Below are 19468 nucleotides of genomic sequence, written 5' to 3' on the forward strand. Positions count from 1 at the left end.
AATCCTTGCGTAACAGATTTACAAACATTAATTGACCTTCAAGAAGTAAATGGGTTGGGGATGGGATATATTTTATAGTGTAATCATGCATGCACAGATATTTGTAAACTTACTGACAGTGAATCATGAAACTCGTGCTAACTTAATAATTAAGAAAGGTGTATAAATGGATTTTTTAGTAGAAGAATCTATAACTATTAGCAAGAAAGAGGTTCTCATAAACTGTTTACGTTGTAGACTTCAAGAATCTGTGGATACTGATAGCTTCACTGAATTGGACAACACATGAGCCTCTTCTACTGTGGAAATTCTACATCATCAATTTTATCCTCAGCTGGGGCACTGACATTCGGAATAGTGATATCGCACCAATGACCTCTTAGAATTATGTACATCCTATCACGAACGAACTGCACCCTCTTAACTGATGATACGATTCTCTTATGTGTGAGAAACCTATACCTAATTCATGATTCTCATTACCCTTCCCACAGAAAAATGTATATTCACCTGCTGTTTCGGTGGCACCTCTGTTTCACCCGATCTTCTGTACTCCCACTAAATCTAACTTCAATTGTGATAGTTATTTTGCAACTGTCATTAGTGAACCTGTCCTATAGACTTCTTACTTTCCACGTACCAAATCTCATGTCAATTTTCTTTAGCTGAGGTCGTTTATCCAAAGAATACATCCCGGTCTGACACCCATTGTGACATTTCGTAACATGCTTATTTTTTCCGGGAGGACTTGTTAGCCCCATGCCCAACCCCCAGCGGGAGGATCGCCCCTTGTCGGCTGCTTATTCAATATATTCGCAGCTACCCTCCATGTCTGTAGGCTGTCTTCTCCATCCGCATCCTGAGATCGCTCCATGCCGTGGTGACAAGGGACTCACCTAACATGGAAAAGCATTGCACATACTTTATCACATATGCCGTTGGGCTTATTGTGAACATAAAGTTATTATTATGAAGAAATCCCTTATCGCCGCCTGGCAACTGCCATAAGGGGAGGGGAAATATGTTCTAGTAGCATCTACACACATCTGTTGTGAAGGTTGTGAATTACTTGACCTGAGTACACGCAAATAATTCCTGTTATTCATGAAAGAGTCGTTAGTTGGTAATTTTAACCAGTCCTCTCACATTTTCTGAACCAATCACAAAGTACTAACCCAACCATGTACTTTTAGTTTGATCTCGTCTTCACTGACATCTTCGTATTTTCTAACGTGTACAGCAAGGAGTATTACACTCTACTGGGCTAGTAGGTATCCATGCTTTATTGATCCATGGGTTTCTTCATTGAGTGTTGAATGGGTTGAGTGGCGTGATTGGTAATGATGGGTATGATAGTGATCAGTGATCGACAGTGATTCTTGTATCGAATTGTATGACTTGTATGGTGTTAGGATCGTCAGGATCGTAAGGATCGGTCAGGATCCAGGATTTAGGGGTTAAGGGAGGTTATGGGCTGTTGTAGACCGTTGTAGACGGTGTGTGTGTGTGTGTGTGTGTGACGTATTTTAACGTGCAGTCGAAGTTCGCAGTTGTAGTATTCTGTATATATAAGTTTTTTAAAGGGTATACCATTCTGACTTTTAAAACATCCATGAAAGAAATTTCCCAGTCAGTTAAGTGTTAGAATTTAAGCCTCCAAATAGTGATAACGTTGTAGTTATAGAGTAGTGTACATTGTGTCAGAAGATATACCAGCATGTTTACTTGGCCTGTAGTCTGAGTCGTAAGATAGAATTGTGAAAATTTTAATGTATTTTGCAATACATATCAATTTGGACCAACAAGAGGTAATATATACAGATTATTTTAGAAGCTGACACAAATCATTCTGCCGGTATAGCGGAAGAGACAATCTCCTGGCCTCAGTGTTTTTATTCTCAGTGTAGTAAAGAGGCTCATAGGAAAGTAAATTAGAAACAACTAACCTAGATCACTGCACATAATCTTCGCACCTCTGTACAGTGTTCACGCTTGTATGTTGAAGTCCCTGCCTGGAAATACAACCAACTTTAAGCTTGAAAAATGAAACTTTAACCACAGTGTGAATGCAAGGTGTCTAAGGGATTCTCGTGTGGAATGATGAAGCCCAGCACTGATTTACTTTCATTCGGCACATGCCATTTTGATTTTCTTGTTTTCTGTATGTATGGAAACATCATGGCAGAAATGTGCTTACAATTTTATGAATAGTACTTTTCCTGTTTGGAACTGGAACATCATGAAACTAATGCCAGAATATCCTGAGTTCTCATGTGGATGTACATGAAGTTATATCAATTTGTAAACTTTGCATGACATTTTAACACATGAAGTAACATGACTGATTGAATGTTAATACTGTAGCAGGGGCTTTGGATTACAATCAGTCGGTTCATAATTCACTTACTTACTCATGGAACTGAGCCCTTCTGGGGGAGCCACCAATTCTGCAGCTACTCAAGAATTTCCCAGCATTTTATGGAACCCACATGTTCATTATCATGTTCACAAGAGCCCTTCACTGGTCCCTATCCTGAGCCAGATCAATCCAATCCATACTATCTCATCCTATCTCTCTAAGATCCATTTTAATATTGTCCACCCACCTACACCTTGCGCTTTCCAATGGGCTCTTTGCTTCTGACTTTCCTACCAATATCCTATACGCATTCCTCGTCTCCCCCATTCGTGCTGCATGCCCTGCCCACATCATCCTTCTTGACATGATCATTGTAATTATACTTGGAGAAGAGTACACATTATGAAGCTCCTCATTATGTAGGTTTCTCCTACCTCCTGTCATCTCATCTCTCTTTGGTCCAAATATTCTCCTCGAAACTCCGTTCTCTAACACGCTCAGTCTATGTTCCTCCCTTAATGTCAGAGACCAAATTTCACACCCACACAGAACCTTAGGCAAAATTATAGTTTTGTATATTCTAATTTTTACGTTTTTTGGATGGCACACAAGAAGACAAAAGGTTCTGGACTGAATGGTAGCAACCATTACCCAAGTTCAGTCCCCTCTTAATTTCCTCCTCAATCAGGTTTTCATTTGTTATCATCATTCCCAAATATCTGAACTGTGCCACATTTTTGAAACATCTGTTTCTTATCTTTATGTTATGATTTTGCCCTGCAACATAAACTTAGTTTTTTCTGTCACTAGCTTGCTTTATAATAGTAGCTGAAAGATGATAAGGGGCACGTGGTAGCGTAGTTGGTTGAGGCACTATGTTACAAGCTGGAAGGTTGCGGGTTCAAGTACTGATGAGGTCATTGGATTTTTTTCAATTGGCCTAATCCTTCCAGGCGCACTATGGCTCTGGGGTTGACTCAGCCTCTAACAGAAATGAGTACCAGGAATTCATTAAATAATTTTCCTGGGGAGTAAAGGGTGGTCGGCACGTAAGGCTGACAACTAAACCGCCATCTTTGAGCCAATTGTCTAGATCAGCCGTGTCAAACATGCGGCCCCTCAACTTTTAGAGCTAATTGATATTAAAATCAATATTAAAATTTTAGTAGAAATATTATTTGTAAAGACAATTTTCCAACAGACCAGAAGACAATAAGTCTCACGCAGACATAAATTAGCAGGCTGCAGGTTGCTATTTCTAACATAATTTCTTGTGTAACCTCTCTTTTTACATATTGAAAAGCTGTTTGATACTTGTTAAAAATGGCATTCTCTTGCTTATTAAAACTGTAAGATATGTGATTTTAACTAATTACATTGAAATTATTCCTAAATAATAAATAGAATTAAATTTCCTTATGTCAAAATCTAATATATATTTCCATTTTGAAGTGTGGCCCTGGACTATTATTTATAGGGCTGAGGTGGCCCTCTGTACAAGTTGAGTTTGACATGCCTGGTCTAGATAATGTGGGACCATCAACATCTCATAACCCTATGGGCCTTCACAGCCTGTTACAGGGATAGCTTTACTTTACTTACTTTTATGGGTATTTGTGACTGTGTGCAAAGAAATTGATTTATATTTCATTGTATACAAACTGTGATGCATGATGAAGGTATTTAGATTTTTATTTACCTTCAGTTAAAAGTGATACCATGTAGTGTTTCTTTTTGTTTCCAGTGTATTTTTTGAGAATGAATTGGACACCTTATGCCCAAGTTTATGATCCACTGAAAGTAGGAAGTATAGATGGTACGGATCCTGATCCACATGACAAAGCAATTATACGAGCATTAAATTCAGAGTATATACCAGATAAGAATATCAAAGGGAAGTCAGAATGTACAATTTTTGTTGCCAGGCTTTATAGACAAACAAAAGAAGACACCATCATGCATGTAAATATATTTTAACAACTAGTTTTATGTAAAACATTTGCATTGTCATGTATTAGTGACTAGACAGGGGTTTGGATTGAAATTGGATTTGTTGAACACTTGTAAATCATAAATACAAATAACTATGAACTTTCTCACTGATTTACACTCTGTAGATATCTACAGCTATGGTGCACATGAAGTATTCTGTTTGTTCACTGGTTGTTTCTAGGTAGCGTCTGCAACTCAAGACTCAAGACTGGGAACCACTGATTCTAAGCCAAAGTCAGGGTCAGAGTTTCTTTACAACTGGCAGTTTACCGCCAATCAGTTGTCTAGGCGCCAAGCCCCTTTAGGATCACAGCCAGGGGTTCCCCCCTCAACTGAACCCTTGCATTCGTAGTCCTTGTGTAACATCCTCTCTGATGAGAGGATGGATTTGTGTCTTAATGCCTAGGCTTTGACTTTGTCAAGTGTGTGTATTGCACATATAATATGTTACTGAAAATTCTTCCTTGTGCACTTGTATTTACAAGCATCTCATGTCTACCTTACATATATTATTGGCTGTTGGTTCTCATTATATAGCCTTGGCATGAACCACATAGAAAACACCCCTTTCAACAATTCTTTGTTGTTCCTTGTTATTGATGCAGTAGAAATGTGTTTATTGCACAGTTGCTTAACTGTGGCCACTTCTTGTTGTTAAACACCTCTGGTTTTCAGCCATCATGTCACAACATTCATAATATAAATTCCAGTTCATTGCTATATAATGCCTGCAATTAACCCGTAACAAACAAGGAAACTGTTAAATGAAGCGACACCACATACTGGCAGATAGAAGACTCACATCTAATTTTTGTGTATGTTATCACCAGGGCCCAGATTTTGATGACATGTCATCTCTTTTTCCTTGTATCTTATGCGATGCTCTTAAAATATAAATCTCGGATATGAGCTGCTGGTTACAGAGATGTAGTAAATTTTATAGGTAATTTTTTGTCATTTTTAGGTTTAAGGTCATTTTTGGGGTAATTTTTTGGTAAATTTTTGGATTTTTAAGGGTATTTCTTGTCATTTTTGGCCATTTTAGGGAATTTTTCTTAATATATTTTCTGAAATGTGAATAACATGGAAGCGAAGTGGTCTTTCTTTTCTCCTTTAGGTCATTTCTCTGGATTTTTTCGGTCATTTTTTTTTAATATTTTCAGGTCATCAAAATCCAGGCCCTGCATATCATTTTTGTGTCATATTTTAGGTAATTTTTCTGGATTTTTTCGGTCATTTTATAGGTAATTTTTTAAATATTTTCAGGTCATCAAAATCCGGGCCCTGGTTATCACCATAGAAGCTTGTGTCTTTATATATTTTTGACTAATTTTATGAACATGTTCCAAGGGAATTATACAGTTCAATTATATTAATTTACAATCTCTTGTAGGAGTTTTCCAAGTATGGTCGTATCCGAAGATTTCGGCTTGTTAGAGACATAGTGACTGGTTCTTCTAAAGGTTATGCATTTATTCAGTATGAAAAGAAAGATGCAGCAAACCAAGCTTACCAGTATGCAAATAATTTAATAATTGATGGAAGGAGGATTTTTGTTGATTTTGAATGTGAGAGGAAACTTTCTGGATGGAAACCTCGACGATTAGGTATTGTCACTTTCACCTTTTGTAATTTACTGTGTCAGTCGGGATAGCTCAGTTATTATAGCAATAGGCTGTGAGCTGGACAGCCAGGGTTTGATTTTTGGCAGGAGCAAGAGATTTTTTCTTCTCCACAGCATCCAGATTGGTTCTTGGGCCCACCCAGCCTCTTATCCACACCCAGCCTCTTATCCAGTGGGTTTGGGGGTGTGGGTCATTTTCCCCAGGGGTAAAGTGGCTGGAGTATGAAGCTGACCATTCATTTCTGTCTAGTGCTGAGGTCAAGAATGGTGGAGCTATACCTCCATTCCATTCTACACCTTTATACATATTCATGTTATGGTGCTTAATTGATTAAGCATGGGGAGAACTTACCTTCATTTACCTTATAATTTACTGTAGTATACTTAAAGTATGTGTTTCAAATTCTTGAGCGTCCATCTACCAGTTCTTCCCTACTTTGACATAGCAATGATAAAAATGTATCTGAAAACTGATATTTCATGACCACCACTATGAGAACCTCAAATCCTGCATATGAATATTTCCTTGGCCTTAGTCATTATTTGTGATGTTTCGGCATTCCAGATTTCACATGCCTAATTCTGATAATTCATTAGATATCACCATCAAACTTAAGGTAAAGAAAATTTTTACATGATTGCCATGTTGTTATTTTTCATTCTATAAAAATACCTTGAAAGGTTGCATTTTTTTTTTAAATCTATCACCATACATCATTTGAAGCGTCATTACAAACTGCTAATATTGCTCCCCATCATAACTTCATGGGTCTGTCCTGCTCATTGTAGGAAATTACAGAAATATTGGGTGACCTCCAGTGGCACAATATTCATACCAAGTTTTGTGAAAACTGTCAACTGGCTCAGAAGCTGATATGGAGAAACACATGCATAGACAGCATGGTAATCATGGTAAACTAAAAATTGAACTTGGTGTTGCAAAGCCACATAAAGCAAACTCTTAGACAATAGAAGAAAGTGTATATCTTTTAAAATGAGTGTTAATATTTCAGGAGGTGGATTTGGTGGTAAGAAAGAATCAGGACAGCTGCGTTTTGGTGGAAGAGATCGGCCTTTCAGAAAGCCTCTGCCTGTTCCTGTATCAAAAAATAAAATGCGTGACCAGAAAAACAAGGATTAAGTGAAGTATGTCTGACCAGACATATTAAGGGTGGGAAAGCTAATTTGTAATTTTTTGGGCATTCTTTATGCAGAGCAAAACAGCTTGGTGACTCCATATTTACTCACATTATTTATACCTCCACATAATTATGATGTCTCTACTTTTTGACAAGAAATTAAATACTGTATCTTTACCCTTGATACAATTTTGACTGATGGTTAATTTTTGCGAAAAATACAATTAATATGAATTGCATTATAACAAGACGGTATGGGGAATTTTGGTCATATTTTCTGCTAAAATTACACTTTCATCAAGGGTCATTATCATTTCAGTGTTAACCATAAAATCGCATGATGGAGCCTATAGGCACAAGTATTTATACCAAGTTGTCACTTCTATTATATTTTCTAAGAATATTATGTGTCATCAGAATTTCATCAAGAGGAATTTTCATCTTGTTTCTTATTACAGAATCACATGGTGGAGTACAAAGGTGCAAATATTCATAACGTGTTGCCATATCACGTTCAGATTTATATGCATTTTCTGTGTTGGTTGAAATTTAATCAAGGGACATTTCTTTGTCAATGTCCATCAAGGGATCATGTGGTATAGTCCATATGAGTGACTGAATGTCCATACTTTTATATATTGGTGATTGGACGCGGGGTTTTGACTGATAATTGGATTTTTATAACTCATAACTAGAAGTAATTACAACACTGTCACTAATATACACCCTTAATGAATCACTGTAGTACACACAATGTTTTTGTTGTCTTCATTGGTCACTGCTCAGTTAATGACTTCACTGAGTATCGCTAGGTTATAGCTGTTAATCAGTGATGTTCTTCTGCTTCGATGCTTGCCTTCTCACTGAATGACAGCTGGTTTGCAGTTCCTCAACTGCATCCTTGAAGGATCTAGTTATAAAACTTCAACACAGGCTGTGTAGAACACATCATTCCCAGCAATCTCTTATATTGTTGTGCACATATCCTTTGCCACAGATATGTGTTTATCAAGTTATTAATCCTTTGCCACAGATATGTGTTTATCAAGTTATTACTGCACAGTGGATGTTTTCTCTTATTAGACTATTCCATCATGTCGCCAATTCTTATTTTCTGAGGGGACGTGCCTGTGACATCTGTGACTGTCCTCATAAATTGCACCTCAGCATCAAGCTGGGATCATCACTTTGGCTCACTGGAAGCAGAACCTTCAGAAGCGGCCAGTGCTCCTACAGTGCTGGCATGTATGCTGTTGGTAGTCCCTTCTTTTGCTTTGGAGGGGGCCAGCTCTGCCACAGTGCTCTGTCACTCGTTTTCTGAAGCCTGATGTGGGACCTGACTGCTAGCTTTACGATGTCCAGCGATATTTCTCTTGCTTCACAGAAGTAGATGCTGTTTTATGCCTCACCCTCTTATTCCATCATCAAACATCATGTCTGCTTCCTTACAACTGTGGTTCTCTGGTAGTGCAGGAAGGACACATGGGTCAGCTGTTCAACAGTGGTGGCTAGCTCTTGCAGGGACTTAAGGATCTCTGGTCTCCTCATACGAGTATGTCGTTTGTTAGGGATTCCATGGAGGACATCAGAAGCCCAGACCTTTGGGGTGGTAAGTGTGTGCATGGCTTCTGTGTGTGGTACCCCTTCATAGTGCTCTGCTGTGGCATCTATATTTTCTTGATTTGCCTCCAACTCTGTGGTTCTAATTTCTTCTGGGCCCATCTTCATTACTGTTCTCTTTTCTTGATTTGCCTCCAACTCAGTGGCCCTCATTTCTTCCAGGCCAATCTTAATTTCGCCTCTCACTTGTTCATGGCAGTCTCTCTAGACAGGTCTCCATCACTTCTAGGCAGGCCTTATTTTCGGCTCCTATCTTTTCTTGACCAGCTTCATTTCCTTTTGGTGGGAGTCCATCTTGGCCTCTAACCTTTCTTGGTTGTTTTCCATATCATCTTGAATGGCCATCAGGCATTCTGTTACTCCATTCTTTTAGTATGATGATATAACGATCTACTGCAGTTTCCAACAGTTGAACCAATTCAATTTATCCCACTTCTGACTGTTAGTAACTAGACGTGGTAAGCGGCCTCCGTAGTCTAGAGGTAACGTTCCCACCTCATGACTCGTAGTACGCGGGTTCAAATACCCGGCAGAGGCCGTCGAATTTTTAAGGGCAGAAAAATTCGGGGAACAAGTCCTCCGGGAGGGACTTTAAGCCGTGGGTCCCATGTCGTAGCTTTACGGCACGTAAAAGAACCTCATATCTCCAAAGGAGGTCACTGAGCCAAATTACAGACGTTTCCCGCCCAACAGCAGTCTCTAATACCTCTGGTAGATGGGGGAAGCATTATAGATACCTCTCAGCTAGTAGAGCCGGTCTTGCTGGCTGAGTGGGACTGATGGTAAGCACCAGTACCGGTAGGATATAGAGACTGGTAGAAATCATAGAGGGAAGCACAATGGACCAATACAGGTCTAAGTGCATGGGGAAACCCACCCTCTCCAATAACTAACTAACTAGACGTGGTGTTTGAATTGATTATAATTGGATTTACTGGACTCACAACTCATAATTACAGTTAACTGTAACACTGACTAATCTACACACTTGACAAATCACTGTAGCATACGCTCAGTCTCTGTCTGTTATGTCATCACTGGTCATTATTCTCTGAGTCTTCACTAGGCATTGCCACATTACAGCTGGTAACCATGGAGGTTCTTCTGCTTTGGTGATTATATCCTCACTGGATGACAGCTGGCATGTATTTCCCTCAACTACAACTCATTTCATTACTGGCTAACAGATCACTACTGCACACGCTAAGTTTTCTCAGTTTGCTATGCTTTCACTAGTTGTTTGGAAGCAGTTCCCGACAGTCTAGATTCTTTGATGGTGCTTGCTATATAGCCTTGACATGGGCCACATAGATAACACTGCTTCCAACAGTTCTCTGTTGTTGCTTAACATATCCATTTCTATGGATGTGTGTTTATCGAGCCATTGCTTAGTAACAGACGTATCTTCTGGCTCCAGTATTCTGCCTTTCATGTGTCATGTCCCAGTATTAATTTTGATTTGGTGTTGTAGCTCCCCAGTTTTTAAGGGATTGGGAGAAATATAATGTGTCACCAAGTACAGTGTGCACCAAAATATGCAGTACTGAAACTCCCGCATCTCAAATACACATGTGTTTGTCGACGTGGCATAGCTCCAGCCGCACGTGTTCCCAGTAGTGAAAAGGAAGTTGTGTTGTGCAGTTGTTGGAAATGGGTCTGTCGAAGGAGGGAAAGAGTATTCATGGTTGAGTATTATTTCACCTCATACGGAAGTGGTCACCAGACAACTTGCTTCCTTGGTTTTGAGGGGCCAGATGTTATTGTCCAGAAATTGCTTCATAGTACACGTGTGACGATATGGTGTGCCGTCTCAGCACATGGTATATTAGGCCCCTATTTCATTGAGGATGAGGAAGGCAATACTCTTACTGTCACCCAAAAACACTACAGGGACATGGTGATCAGACTATTTCTACAGGATTTGAGAAGGTTCTGTCATGCAAGGGGCCTTCACATGAATAGACAGTGGTATCAACAGGACGTCTTTTCATTTCAGTACTGTAATTTTTGGTGCATACTGTATTTGTCATCGAATCTAGACTGTATTTCTCACATGTTACATATTTCCTTGCATGCCATATTCATGGAACAGTTAGAAGTCATATCCACTATTATTTAGTTGAAATTGATGATTTTTAACAAGCGTTTTGTTATCTATGTGTCCATTGTTTCTCACAGTTTATAATTACCTTATCTGTATTGTTTTCTGTCTTGTAGTAAAGAAGAACAGCTATAAAAAGCAAGAAATGCCTTTGACATGTTTCATCTGAGCTGTAGAGAGACAACATATTATTATTCATCATGAAGATGAATATTTGTGGAAGCTTTCACTGTACAGAGGAAAATAAGTCATGAAATACAGCCATGATCTATCTGTACTGCCGTGCCTCAAACATATGGGAGAATGCAGAGATTGTCATGTAAAGCCATGAATGAGAGGTCTGTAATTCTTAATACTTTGTATGGCCAGTGCCATTTAAATGCCCGTTTCTCCTCCAAATGGTTTCAAGAGGCACAGAAATTTCATAAATTCTAGTTTATAAATTGTAAGATGTTTGCATATGTAAGGAAAATGTTGCACTGACATGCAGAATAAAAAATTAAGGTATTCAAATTCTAGTATAGAGTGATATCAGTGACATAAATATTATTTAGTAAACTTTGACTATGTATCATTCATGTATGTGGCAGTCTGTTCTTAGAACAGAACAAGACCTCTCCTTGATCCTCGACTCATGTTTCAACATGAGAACAGTATGAATAAGGAGGGACATTCATTGACAGAAAGAGAAAATACAGATTAACCTTTAAGAGACGGCCCTTTAAATTCCGGTAATGGCTGCGGGACTGATTTAATTTAAATGCCCTTGATTATAAAGTAATAAAAATTGTAATCATTTACTAAAATTGCTGTGATTTCTACAATTTTTATGATAAACGAACCAAATAAATGCTGCTTGTTTCTAGAAAGAATATAGAATCCGATATTGTAATTTACAGACTTTATAAAATATGTAAAAATTTATAGACTGATTCCAACTGAAATATACCCCAATTTGTCGTCTGTCTACAAGAATTCATACAGTTCTTGCAAGTATGAATGCGGCTGATGTGGCAACACAGCGAAATCTTAGCTACCCCTGATTTAGGCTAGCCTCTATCAATGTTTATTCAAGTACGTTCTTTCGGTATGCAGAGATGTGGGCGCGTATCCGTTTATAAGAACCCTGATTGTTTATATTATCGCTTATAGCTACACAACGAGTGTTCTGTTCTGACCTGGTAGGCTACTGTATAAGAACTCTCAAGGTTAGCGTCCGTATAACAGCCCACCGCATCAGAACACTCAAGGTTAGCATTCTGCGAAGTTGTAAAGCAACAAACCATTGCGTGGTCTCGTTTGGAAGACTGCGACATATTTCAGCTCATAAATGACTCCGAATCAGATTGTTGTAAAGACAATTCTGAGAGTGGCGTTGAGGAAAGTGAATCGGAAATTGATTTCGACGAAGAACCATCATCTTGGTTGGCAACCTTGGGACCACCACACCAGCATGGCAAGAGGAGTGTGAATAATTATTCAGGTGGAGCTGTGGGCAAACTGTGGCAAACAGTTATAGCATCTGTCGTCGAACCTGGAAATGGACAAATAAACTATTTTTCCATCTCCTGGATCTGAACAGTTACATCCTGTTGTCACACAGAGAATTTCATCTCGCTCTTGTGTGGAACATGCTGGAAGGGGTCCATCTCGACCTCAACGGACCAGGGGTCAAACCCCTGCCGTTTCATTAGAGATATCTCAATTAGAGGAGGCCAAACCACATCACTGGCTGACTTCCTCTACTTCGCAATTTAGGTGTTGTGTGTGCTTTTCGCGTGGGAAACGAAGAACCGTCTGGACAAAGTGCATGAAGTGTGACGTCGGACTCTGCATTTCCGGCTGATTCCAAGAATTCCACACGAAGGCAACATTCCGTTAGATGACGCAGGTGGGAAGACAGACAACTTATAAAGCTGGTGTCCAAAAATCATGTAAGTAGAACAAGAATTTATAACTTAAAATTAGATTTTAAAAAGCCGGCCGCACGCGTGGACTGCGCGACGACATATGGTGTCGTTCGTCCCCTTGACTTTATTTTAATGACGCCATATGGCGTCACTCGGCTCTTAAAGATTAAGGCATAGTAAATGCAGAGCCTGACTGTAGGTGACACTTCACATTGCTGTTATGTGGAGACCTTTATTGTTGAACCATAAAACTAAAAGCTTTGAGCTGTCAGACAGAATTCTTTGTCAGGATTGAAGGTAGTTTTTGCTGTAAATTTTCAAATTGACTGTGATGAATGTATTAGCATCAGTTTCTTGGTCAGGCAAGTGGCTGTAACTTTTCACTCCTCTCAATGTTGCAGCAGTGTAGCACAGTTACGTTAGGTTTCGTGCATAGTAAATATGTTCTGTAGTCTTTATTTTTTTAATATTTGTATGTTGACTTTACATCTTACACTTGACTATTAACCATTAAGAAAAAACTATTGGTCTTTTGTCTCAACTGCATGAACAAACTGACCTCTCATTCTTGCAGCTTCATTTGTTTGTATTTGAAGTTTCAAGGTATATGATTTTTGGCCTTTATTATACCCACTCGTCTTATGTGAACCTGCTCTTGTTGGACCATTTTCCCATACTTTTGAAAGAGTTGTAGGATGTACAGCTATCCAAAAAGGACAGAACAACACAAACTATTTACTCTGCATTTAGTTTGAATTCATACTTTTAGTACTCAAGGGACTTGATTGTTTCCTTTAGTTATAATATTAAATGAATGTGTAATTATACATATTAAAGAGCATGTAAAGTGCTGTTGTGGGAACTGAGTGAGAGAGTGGGTCACATGCCAGTGTACACATGCCTCTTCTTCAAGGGAAGGTTTGTGACCACCATTCTGGAGACTTCCAGAGACTTAGGGGTATGTGACTTGACAAAATCATAATCGCAAGGCAAGAAGAAGACATTTGATTCTGAGCTTAAAAGAGGCATAGAGCATCTGTATGAAGTGCTATGACCCACAAGCTATTTCAGAACAAGGACACTGCAGTGATGTACAGTGAAGTAGTAGTGGACAAAAACAAGCTGACATCAGGATCTTAACTGGCTACTGACAGTGAGACAGTACCTGTTCCAGAACATGATAATTGTTACAGTACTGTGATATCTTCTTGGATGAGGATTGACAGTTTCATGTACAAGGTTATGTCTATTGTCAAATTAACATGGGTTTACCATACTGAAGTTATCACATTTTCTGTCAGTAAAAATGCTGGTTTAGCAGTCTGTGTAGGAAGTGTTTAAAGAAAAAATACAAATAGCTGTAAATATGACAAAGGAAAATGAAATAATATGACAGTTAACATTGAATAACATGAAAGTAAGTTTAGCAGAGAAGTTGCATGATCAGGAAACATGGAAAGAGGATTTAAATAATACATTGGTCTTCATTTATAAGTTAGTTGTCTTCCTTTCCCGTTAAACACTACTGTCACAGCATTTCATCCCGTTCAAAGAAGCAGTTTGGTTTCAGCAACTTATGGGGGGGGGGGGGTTGGAGAATGCGATACCAGTCTTGAGTGTGGAATCATGGAAGAATTTAAGAACATTATTGTCTTGCGCAACTTTCATCAAATATTTAAAATTAGAAATTAAAAGTGGGTGAACTAAATCTGCTACTTCATTGCATCCACATTCATGATGAATTTGTTTTGGGTTATATACTAGTACAGGGCTATTATAAGCTGTTGAGTGCTTAGAGATTTGTGTATTTTCTAAATGGTTACAGACACACTGAAACAACTTGAAAATAGCATGTAAACTCATGAAGTTCATCTAGAGATGTCTGATAATTCTAATTCTTTCCATACTTGCTGTAACTGTGACTGACTTTGGGTATGGCTTGTGGAATTTGGTCAGAAGGACTGTGCCATCAGAGGTTGGTATACCTGAGCTTTCACGTATCACCATAGATATAGCCCAGGTATTTAGAAGTGACAGTCCTCCGACGCAGAGTAGGAGAAGTATTGGTAGTGGCAGGGAGAGCTCCAGCATGCTGACAAGTGTGGAGGGGAATGCAGTACAGACGTTCTCAAAAAGAAATAATTTCTTACCTCATTGTGTTGCATAGTGTTGGCAGTTTAGTCTCAATGATGTTCACACATCCGATGTTAAGTTTTAAGTGCCAAATGGCAGACTGTTATGCACTATACACTATTATACATTTTTCACTGTTATATACATGAAGAGTTTATTTACATATTACACAGGTCTATTCTAAAGGGGCAACACCGCCAGTGTCTGCATAGATATCATCTCCACATGACTGTCCTTCCTCGTCTCCTTGTGGAGATTTCCTGGGTCTTTCTTTATGGGGTGTCAAAAAGAAAGTGGAAGCCCCAGATTCTATATTTTTTGTTTCTGTTATTATTCTTCTGACACTACTTTCCGATACACCTGTTGCCTTTGGTACTTCCACTCCATTGTTCTTCACTGTAACTGTGGTCCAGCCTCTTTCATATACTTATATACATTACTAACACTTTCTCTTGATTGTGAATGCAACACTTTTCCACTCAATTTACTTCGTGTAGGTGGCATGTTAAAGGAGATAGAAAAATGTACAAATATAAATAAACAATAAAATAAAATGTTAATACCGTAAATAGAGAATAATTCACTCAAATATGACTCCAAGATTCAAAACTTTTTAACTTGACTGTACAAGGAATAATGCTTTTAACTGAACTTGAGAAGTCTGCTCACACTAAAAACAAATGAATGACTAATCACAACACCCCTCAACTTTCACGAATGGACCTGCCCATCCACTGCGCAGCTTTTCCTGGACTGTCACTTCTAAATACCCTTATATGGAGTAAGTTCCAGGGATCTAGGATGCAAGGAATGGGTCCTCCTCAGCCTATCCAAGCCTGTGGCTGGTTTTCATCAAAGAATTCCCTCAAAGCCATATGAAGACAAGGTGGAGCCCCAACCTGTTGGGAATGTAGTAGCTTTGGGAAATCTTCCTTTAACTGGGACCACACCAAGGATTGTTTCAGGATGTTTAGGTGTGTCTTACCAGTGACAGTAGCTTCTGCAAAGATGAAGGAGCCCCACACTGTTGTCTTTGACAGAACACAAAACATTCACTCTCAAGAAATTAAACGAGGTAGAGGGTAAAGAACAGTATCAGGTTTAAATCTCATATGGGTTGACATCTATGGAATACTTGGATGGTAATGGGGATATTAACCTTTAAACGCCAGACTTCTGAAATGGTGGTAAGCTTGAGTTGGCCGGAGTTTATTTAAATGCCGACTGGTGCGTGTTTAAATGCCTGTTGCTACTCTGCATTTAAATGTCCATTCCTGTTAGGGCGCTTAAACGGTTTTAAGCATTGTGTTTAAAAATGCTGTATCTAACTCACTTTTTATGATAAGTGGATGGAATTAACTTTGTTTGTATCAGCAAAGTACATAGTGTCGCATATTATAACGGAAGATTTGAAAATTTTTATACGTGTACAAAGAGTTATACTCTATTTTCAGTTTTCTTCTTTTAATTTTGATGTGTACTGCAAAAATGGTTTCCCAGTTCTTCACAGAGTTGTTCTGCATTATAAATTCATTTCTGTTTCTAACACTTGACAAATTTTAGCAGTTCCTGGTGTCATAAAACAGATGGAAGCAATAAAATCATTTGATTTTCTGCTAGCACTGCTTACACTGTTCGGATTTTCGAATCTTTTGACTGATGGACAGAAGAGTGAAAGAATGGCTATTCAAAAGAAAGCTAGAGGGGTCCCTTCTTCAGTACTAAGACCTTCCGTTATAGCTGCAAGAGATTATTGCTCGTTCTAGGGTCGTGAAAAGACAGTTGCATTGTGGCTGAGATACAGAGTGTGATCTGTTTTCTCTGCGTTTGTAGTGAAATCGAATACCGTAGTTTCATTTCAGCCTATATATACATCAAGCAGATAACAACAAAAAAGGTATGTACATCGAATTTAATATATATTTTGAACACATTAATCTGCAGAATCTGCAATAAAAATACTGGCTCATGAATGAGTTTGGGCATAACTCATACGTATATTATTTTTTGCTGTTGTTCACTTAGGGATCATTTTAATTCCTCTTATGGTTTTACTCAAGTCTGTGTGGTAATTACTACATTTAAAAGTAAATATTTATGACTGCATGCGCTTATACTAGAGGCGTATGCACGCACTTCCACTAGCGGAGTTTGAATGCCCGATTGTTGCATTTCAGACATTAAAGGTTAATAGAGTTTGGGAAACTGTTAGAGAGAATATCAAAATTTCAGCCAAAGAGAGAGTAGTCAATTGTGAATTAAAGAATCATAAGTCTTGGTGTAATGATGGATTTTCAAAACTCCTAGATAAAAGGAAACAAGCCAAATTGCAGTGGTTACAGGATCCAAGGCAAATAAATGGGGATAACTTGAACAATATAAGAAGTGGAACCAGTGGACATCTCAGGAAGAAAAAGAAGGCATGTCTATGCCATGTGAAATGCAAGCAGGGTTACCACAAGGTTCTGTCCTGCCCCCCACAGTCTACAACTTGTATATAAATGATACCCCCAGACAATCAATATTAATCTAGGTCTTTCTGCTGGTGACACCTGTCTCTATGTGACAGAACACAAGGAGTGCTGTGTTCTCAGAAAACTCCAGTGTGGCCTGTACTCGGTGTGGTGTGAGTTAAGGAACATTAAAATAATGAAGACAAGACTCAGACAATCTATTTCTCTCATCAAATTAGACCACCTGAGTCTCTTCTTACATTGAATGGATGGAACATTCCAATTGTAAAAAGTGTCAAATATCTCGGTGTAATCTAAGATAAGAAAATTACGTGGAGACCACACATAGAAATGATCGAAGCCAAGGCCTTCAGAACATTTATTAGAATATATTCCCTATACAGTAGTGAACAGTTAAGCTCTAACATTAAAATAACCCTCCACAAAGCTCTCATTAGATATATGATGACTTATGCTTGTCCTGCATAAGAATTTGTGGCAGATACCCATCTAATGAAATTGCACCACCTGCAAAACAGGGTTCTCCACACCACTGATAATTTTCCAAAGAACATAGTGGTTTTCAAAATGCACATGGCTTTCCACTTGCCTTACATGTATGACTATATAATAAAATTATGCAGGCAACAAGACTGCAAGAGGCCTCTTGGTAGGGGTGCATAACCTGACTATCAAAAAAAAAAAAAAAGGAATTGCACAGGTTAGCCAAGAAACAAGCCAGTAGATGAGGCTGTTCTGTAAGGAGCTGTAGCCTCAGTTGAGCTTAGTTATGGGGAAAGGTGGGGCTCAGCTGCCCTTGTTAGTGAATGACAATGAATGGATGTATATTCCCTGCCATCAGTAATCCAAGAGAAAATTTCCTTCTGCACCAGAGAGCTCAGTTCTTTATCCCTACTATGAAGAGGAATTAGCTGTAGGCTCATAGGTGTTTTCATGTGAGACCCATGAGGGTAAGACTGGTAAGACTGAATGAAGTCCCTTGATAGAGTTGAATAGCCTGCCCATCAAGAAGAAAAAATATCAGTCCAGCAGAAGATTCCTTTTCTACTTGGCTCTGTTACAGGTCCAGCTGGAACCCATGGTGGGAACTTTTATGTCCCTGCCAAATAACAGAGGGCTAGGATATCCAGTTGCTAGCAGCCCAAGACAGTAAGACATTATGTTGGGACCCATCTTGGCTGCATATGGATCTGTGACCATTGATTCTGCATGGTTAGAACACAGTGGGGACACGGTAGACCCAGCACGGGTTTGAGTGGTTATGGGGTGACTGGAGTTTGTCTGCCATTCAATATAAGATATACCCTTCGCTGAAAAAACTGGCATGTTATAGAGTGTTACACAGTGCACTGGGCTTTCAAGGATTGTTGAAAATATCCAACTATATGGAGTTGAGCCCTTCTTGAGAAGCTGCCAAATGTACAGCTACTCAAGAACATCCCAGCAATTTATGGAACCTGAACTTCATTACCATGTTCACAAGAACCCTCCACTGGTCCGTATCCTGAGCCAGATCAATCCAGTATACCACCTCATTCTATATCTCTGATCCATTTTAATATTATCCACCCACATATATGTCTTGGTCTTTCTAGTGGTTCTTTCCTTCTGGCTTTCCCACCAATATCTTACATGCGTTCCTTATCGGCCCCATTCATGCTACATTCCCTGCCAATCTCGTCCTCCTTGACATGATCATTCTAATTATACTTGGCAAACAGTAGAAGTTATGAAGGCTCCTCATTTTGTTAAAAGTGTCTGCTAATGAAAAATAACGATAACGATAATGATAACGAAGTTTCATACTTCGTGAAAAGCGGAAAATATCTAGAGCATTTGATCGACTCAAGTAGGGCGACGGTGTAAGACTATTCCATTGAGCGGGTTATGTGATTCAGATCTTTTCAGTGTAATCTGTACCCCTGCAGGAAATGTTAAAAACAATATCTCGCATCTTCATCGGATAATTTTAATATAAGGTAGGCCATCCCTTCTTCAAAATACTGCAGTCTTATTCCGTGTTTGCAAGCATATGCTACTGAATTTAGTTCATGACAGTTTACTAGCAATATTTCATATTCATGTAGCTTTCAAGGAAAGAGGGAAATTTGTTATT

The 19468-nt window shown here is 38.8% G+C and overlaps 1 protein-coding gene across 11 annotated transcripts; it reads left to right on the plus strand.

Annotated features, from left to right (window-relative positions):
- The first annotated feature begins 1248 nt into the window (after window positions 1-1248).
- LOC111866437 (U11/U12 small nuclear ribonucleoprotein 35 kDa protein) lies at window positions 1249-11356 on the plus strand. Of its 11 annotated transcripts, none has more exons than XR_004513215.1 (6): window positions 1281-1347; window positions 4104-4321; window positions 5745-5958; window positions 6989-7121; window positions 8583-8723; window positions 10952-11356. XR_004513215.1 is itself a non-coding variant. In XM_033752255.1 (5 exons), coding segments are annotated over exons 1-4 (561 nt in total). In that variant the 5' UTR covers window positions 1249-1266; the 3' UTR covers window positions 7117-7121; window positions 10952-11356. The 11 variants fall into 11 exon arrangements, 9 of the variants coding, with proteins under 9 accessions (XP_033608146.1, XP_023711165.1, XP_023711174.1 ...); XR_004513216.1 differs by having other exon boundaries at window positions 8588-8723; XM_033752255.1 differs by lacking the exons at window positions 1281-1347; window positions 8583-8723 and adding an exon at window positions 1249-1267.
- The last annotated feature ends 8112 nt before the right edge of the window (window positions 11357-19468 follow it).

This window comes from Cryptotermes secundus, unplaced genomic scaffold (assembly GCF_002891405.2).
Source record: "Cryptotermes secundus unplaced genomic scaffold, Csec_1.0 scaffold271, whole genome shotgun sequence".
NCBI lineage: Eukaryota > Metazoa > Arthropoda > Insecta > Blattodea > Kalotermitidae > Cryptotermes > Cryptotermes secundus.

Coding starts and splice junctions, on each gene's coding strand:
- LOC111866437 (XM_023855397.2), top strand. Junction 4,322..5,744: donor AAGAAGACACCATCATGCAT/GTAAATATATTT, acceptor AATCTCTTGTAG/GAGTTTTCCAAGTATGGTCG. Junction 5,959..6,988: donor ATGGAAACCTCGACGATTAG/GTATTGTCACTT, acceptor TTAATATTTCAG/GAGGTGGATTTGGTGGTAAG.